Raw genomic sequence first — 6,427 nt, forward strand, 5'->3', positions numbered from 1 at the left:
GAGCAGGCCTACGTATTCTCAACAACAACAAAAATGACATGGGTATACTTTTCAGAAATGGTTCAAGAAAAATTGCTTTTTATAAAAGGTTATAAATGAGGCCACGGGAAATCCTCCGGTGACTATATTAAACAGTCAAGGAAATGTGTGAGTTCCTTACCAATACCTCTGGCCTCAGACAGATTGGGTGTAGTTCTCAGCTCTGACCAGTAGGTGGGGGTATGAACCATGATCTCTCTGTGAGTCACCTGTTCATTCTCTCCATCCTCACTGTCTCTCTATTTCTCTCTTATCTACTCTCTTTCCATTCCATTGTTCTCTCATTCATTTTATTTATATTTTTTGTTCTATCCATCTCTTTCCATTTATCACTCATTTATATCTCTCATTCCCTCTTTTTCCCTCTCTCTTTTTCAATAGCTGCACTGACTCCCTATATGCTCATCCTCAGTTTGTTCCCCTCATAGATATAGAACATACATTCTCTTCTCTCTTCTTTCAATCAAGACACTGTATATTTCTATGAAAATTAATAGCTATTTACATTGAAAGTCCCTTCTCTCTCAGTCCCTCCGTTGTCCTCTATCTGGAGAGATAAACACCACACAGGACAGATGGGAGGAGCATGCCGCCTGGTGGAGGAGGAGACAGGACAGAGGGGAGGAGCATGCCGCCTGGTGGAGGAGGAGACAGGACAGAGGGGAGGAGCATGCCGCCTGGTGGAGGAGGAGACAGGACAGAGGGGAGGAGCATGCCGCCTGGTGGAGGAGGAGACAGGACAGAGGGGAGGAGCATGCCGCCTGGTGGAGGAGGAGACAGGACAGATGTGAGGAGCATGCCGCCTGGTGGAGGAGGAGACAGGACAGAGGGGAGGAGCATGCCGCCTGGTGGAGGAGGAGACAGGACAGAGGGGAGGAGCATGCCGCCTGGTGGAGGAGGAGACAGGACAGAGGGGAGGAGCATGCCGCCTGGTGGAGGAGGAGACAGGACAGAGGGGAGGAGCATGCTGCCTGGCTGAGGAGGAGACAGGACAGAGGGGAGGAGCATGCCACCTGGTGGAGGAGGAGACAGGACAGAGGGGAGGAGCATGCCGCCTGGTGGAGGAGGAGACAGGACAGAGGGGAGGAGCATGCCGCCTGGTGGAGGAGGAGACAGGACAGAGGGGAGGAGCATGCCGCCTGGTGGAGGAGGAGACAGGACAGAGGGGAGGAGCATGCCGCCTGGTGGAGGAGGAGACAGGTCCTCCATCTTTACTGTTGGAGCTAAAGCACAAGCATATTGCTGGGTATTACTGTTGGAGCTACAACACAAGCATATTGCTGGGTATTACTGTTGGAGCTACAACACAAGCATATTGCTGGGTATTACTGTTGGAGCTAAAACACAAGCATATTGCTAGGTATTACTGTTGGAGCTACAACACAAGCATATTGCTAGGTATTACTGTTGGAGCTACAAACACAAGCATTTCACTGCACCTGCGATAACTACTGAAAATCTATGTACCCGACCAACACATCTTGATTTGATTTGAATCATCTATTGTTTTCATGTAGCCGCCACATGCAGAAAAGGAAGTTAGTCCTTTGTGAGTGCTCTCTTCACATAGCCCGTTTCACTGTGTGTGTGTGTGTGTGTGTGTGTGTGTGTGTGTGTGTGTGTGTGTGTGTGCGTGCGTGTGTGTGTGTGTGTGTGTGTGTGTGTGTGTGTGTGTGTGTGTGTGTGTGTGTGTGTGTAACTGAGTGTTGATCTGATCATCTGTGTGTTGTTAGAGTGCTGTTCATACATTGGTCTCCACGTTAAACATAAACCTAAACAGAGATCAACTACTTGGATGTGTCTGTGCAGGGCGGTTGGGTGGGAGTGTGTGCAGGTGGGCATGTGTGTTAGTGTGTGGGATTACCAAAGCAAGAATAATGCTCAGGATCAGTGCAGTCTGTCTGTCTCTCTGTAGAAGACAAGAGTTTTGTTGTCCTGTTTAGAATAACAATCACAGATCTTGGTTGTTAGAGGACTCACTAGCAAGCAACTGCATGACCTCTTTTTGGTCTAAATCCGTGGTTTTCAAACGTTCTATGTATTTGAACTAATCCTGAGTTATCACACCTGATGCAGCTTTGTCAACTAATTACCAAGCTTTTGACCAGGTGAATCAGTGAACTAGTTCAGGGCTACAACAAAATTGTAAAATATTCTGGGTGTCCCTGAAGAGATGTTTGAAAACCACTTCTCTGAATTGTTAATTGTGGATCCAAAGAGAGTGTTGAAATGTGTGTGTGTGTGTGTAATATAAATACAATATGTTGTGATAGTTCCCTTGTGTGTAAAAGTGGTCCCCCAAAGGGACGATAGATTTTCTCCCTCATTAAGCATTCACATCTTCAAGTACCTCATTCCCCATGGACCTGCCCTCTGTATATATGTGTGTGTGTGTGTGTGTGTGTGTGTGTGGGGGGGGGGGGGGGGGGGGGGTTAGAGTAGATCAGCTTTAATATTGCACGCATTTGCATCTTCAAGTACCTCATTCCCAATGGACCTGTGTGTGTGTGTGACTGTAAGTGTTATTGTTTTTTATTGAAGTGTGTTTTGGTCTGCATATTGATGAGAGGTCATGATGACCAAGAGTGTTTCACTAGGGGTCCCGAGGTCTCAGCGACGTGAGAATGTTGTCAAATTATATTTTAGGTTCGCTCACATGGTGGTTCGCTGCACACGTCCATACGAGGCAAGACAGCACTGGAAACATGGTCAGAAGTGATGAGTGACTCTGGGAGATAACGGTATTGGATGGCTCAGTTGGTAGAACACGGCACTTGCAACATCAAGGTTGTGGGTTTGATTCCTTTGGACATCCATAAGTAAAATCTATGGGTTATTAAGTATCTTTGGATCAAGACAAAGGGGAAGAGATGTGTGAAGGATTGAATCATTATCACAGTGCAGACTTTGTTAAACTTTTTTTGGGATAGGGGGCAGCATGTTCACTTTTGGATGAATAGCGTGCCCAGAGTGAACTGCCTCCTACTCTGTCCCAGATGCTAATATATGCATGTTATTATTAGTATTGGATGGAAAACACTCTGAAGTTTCTAAAAACTGTTTGAATGATGTCTGTGAGTAAAACAGAACTCATATGGCAGGCAAAAACCTGAGAAAAATCCAACCAGGAAGTGGGAAATCTGAGGTTTGTAGTTTTTCAAAGCTTGGCCTACCGAATACAGTGTCTATGGAGTCAAGTTGCACTTCCTACGGCTTCCACTACATGTCAACCGTCTTTAGAAACGTGAGACCTGTTTGAGTCAGTGGTCTGGCAGAGTGGCTCAGGCTCGTGACGCGCGCTCCCGACAGAGTTAGCTCTTGTTCCAGTCCTTTTCTTCAGACATAGGAATTCTCCGGTTGGAAAATTATTGATGTTTTATGTTAAAAACATCCTAAAGATTGATTCCATACATCATTTGACTTGTTTCTACGACCTGTAACGGAACTTTTTTAGTTTTTGTCTGGACGAAGTGCTCGCGCTTCATGAAGATCGATTACTGGGCTGAACAGGCTAACAACAAGTGGCTATTTGGACATAAATTATGGACTTTATGGAAATTTATGGAATAAATCAGTCATTTATTGTCGAACTGGGATTCCTGGGAGTGCCCTCTGATGAAGGTCATCAAAGGTAAGTGAATATTTATAGTGTTATTTCTAACTTCTGTTGACTCCAAAATGGTGGATATTTCTCTGGCTGGATTGGGCTCTGAGTACCGTTCTCAGATTATGCTTTTTCCGTAAAGTTTGATTGAAATCTGACACAGCGGTTGCATTACGGAGAAGTCTATCTAAAGTTCCATGTGTAATACTTGTATCTTTTATCAATGTTTATTGTGAGTATTTAAAAAAATCACTGGATGTTTTGGAATCAAAATATTACTGCACGTAACGCGCCAATGTAAACTGAGATTTTTGGATATAAATATGCACATTATCGAACAAAACATAGATGTATTGTGTAACATGATGTCCTATGAATGTCATCTGATGAAGATCATCAAAGGTTAGTGATTAATTTGATCTATATTTCTGCTTTTTTGTGACTCCTATCTTTGGCTGGAAAAATGGCTGTGTGTTTTTTTGACTCGGCGGTGATCTAACGTAATCATATGTTGTGCTTTCGCTGTAAAGCATTTTTGAAATCGGACACGATGGGTAGATTAATGCCAGTGCCAGGTCATTAGTAAAAAGAGTAGAGGGCCAAGAGAGCTGCCCTGCGGTACACCACACTTTACATGTTTAACATTAGAGAAGCTTCCACTAAAGAAAACCATGTGTGTTATATTAGATGGATTGCTCTGAATCCACAATATGGCAGAGGTTGAAAAGCAACAATAGGTTATGGTCAATACTATCAGTGGCTGCTCTGAAATCTAACAGTATAGCTCCCACAATCCTCTTCTTATCAATTTATTTCAAGGAGAGGAGAGGAGAGAGAGAGAGAGAGAGAGAGAGAGAGAGAGAGAGAGAGAGAGAGAGAGAGAGAGGACGTTGTATGAGGAAAGAGAAAGAAGAGGTGGGGGTGAGACTGTGAGTCTCCGGTGTCATGTGGTCCACACCTGAGTCCTGAGAGAAGAGAGACAGAAGAGGAGAGAGGGATGAGAGGGAAAGAATCACTTCCACTACAAGCTCATTACTCCCTATTCAACTGGAAGACACCTCAACAAACATACACCATGGTTTTCTGAACTGTGTGTTTGAGTGTGCACGCTAACGCGTGTGTGTGTTTCAAGCTGAACTATGTGTTTTTTAAACCCTTATGTGTGTCTTACTGCGTTGTAACCTTGGCTGGGAGAGAGCAGTCAGTTCAGTGCTGGAGGTCTGAAAGGCTGGACACCCACTCTCTTGGCAGTGTACTCCAACTAGGACCTCTCTATGTCAGCTAGACTGCTACCCTCTCCCCTCCCCAGAGACAGACACAGTGAGAGTACACAGACCCACAAAGATTTTGTAAACAAATCCAATTTGGATAAACTTACATATATTTTTTTTATTTTCATGTCATGTCTAAATTAGCTCATCTTGCCAATTAAACATTTATTAAAGTAGATGGAAATATCAGTTGGTTTTGTAATGAATGAGCCATCTGATTCAATGAATGATGGAGTCGAGTTAGCTTTTTTCCAAACATTTCATTGAAGGTTCTCCAAGGCTTTTTACTATCATTCTTTGTGTCTTTTATCTTTGTTTCATAGTGTAGTTTCTTCTGTTTATTCAGTATAATCACATGATTTCTCAATTTGCAGTGCGTTTTGCCAATCGGTTGTGCAGCCAGACTTAATGGCCTTAAAAATACAACATTCCTAAAGAAAATCAGAACACTGGATAGTAATTTGTTTTTAACATGAAGCCGTGAGAAATTCTGACGCATTTGGATAATATTTATATGGATAGAGCAGACAGTACTCTAAGTGTTATTGGACCAGGGATTGACCATATAACCAGACAGTACTCTAGGTGTTATAGGACCAGGGATTGACCATATAACCAGACAGTACTCTAGGTGTTATAGGACCAAGGACTGACCATATAACCAGACAGTACTCTAGGTGTTATAGGACCAGGGATTGACCATATAACTGGACCGTACTCTATGTGTTATAGGACCAGGGATTGACTATATAACCAGACAATACTCTAGGTGTTATAGGACCAGGGATTGACTATATAACCAGACAATACTCTAGGTGTTATAGGACCAGGGATTGACCATATAACCAGACAGTACTCTAGGTGTTATAGGACCAGGGATTGACTATATAACCAGACAATACTCTAGGTGTTATAGGACCAGGGATTGACCATATAACCAGACAGTACTCTAGGTGTTATAGGACCAGGGATTGACCATATAACTAGACAGTACTCTAGGTGTGATAGGACCAGGGACTGACCATATAACCAGACAGTACTCTAGGTGTTATAGGACCAGGGACTGACCATATAACCAGACAGTACTCTAGGTGTTATAGGACCAGGGATTGACCATATAACCAGACAGTACTCTAGGTGTTATAGGACCAGGGATTGACCATATAACTGGACAGTACTCTAGGTGTTATAGGACCAGGAATTGACCATATGACTGGACAGTACTCTAAGTGTGATAGGACCAGGGACAGTACTCTAAGTGTGATAGGACCAGGGATTGACCTTATAACTGTTCAGTACTCTAAGTGACAGGAGCAGGGATTGATCATATACATGGACAGTACTCTAAGTGTGACAGGACCAGGGATTGACCATATAACTGGACAGTACTCTAAGTGTGATAGGACCAGGGATTGATCATATAACTGGACAATACTCTAAGTGTGATAGGACCAGGGATTGACCATATAACTGTTCAGTACTCTAGGTGTTATAGGACCAGGGATTGACCATA

The 6,427-nt window shown here is 43.5% G+C and overlaps 1 protein-coding gene across 1 annotated transcript; it reads right to left on the reverse strand.

Moving 5' to 3' along the window:
* Positions 1-582: 582 nt before the first annotated feature.
* Positions 583-1,248, reverse strand: LOC116374600 (pollen-specific leucine-rich repeat extensin-like protein 3). The gene has a single exon (XM_031828092.1). It carries the CDS (start codon positions 1,246-1,248, stop codon positions 583-585), a length of 666 nt encoding a protein of 221 aa, XP_031683952.1.
* Between the last annotated feature and the right edge of the window lie 5,179 nt (positions 1,249-6,427).

Source organism: Oncorhynchus kisutch, linkage group LG7 (genome assembly GCF_002021735.2).
Source record: "Oncorhynchus kisutch isolate 150728-3 linkage group LG7, Okis_V2, whole genome shotgun sequence".
Taxonomy (NCBI): domain Eukaryota; kingdom Metazoa; phylum Chordata; class Actinopteri; order Salmoniformes; family Salmonidae; genus Oncorhynchus; species Oncorhynchus kisutch.

Excerpts from the sequence above, each read along its gene's own strand:
- LOC116374600 (XM_031828092.1), bottom strand. The coding sequence starts at position 1,248 with ATGGAGGACCTGTCTCCTCCTCCACCAGGCGGCATGCTCCTCCCCTCT.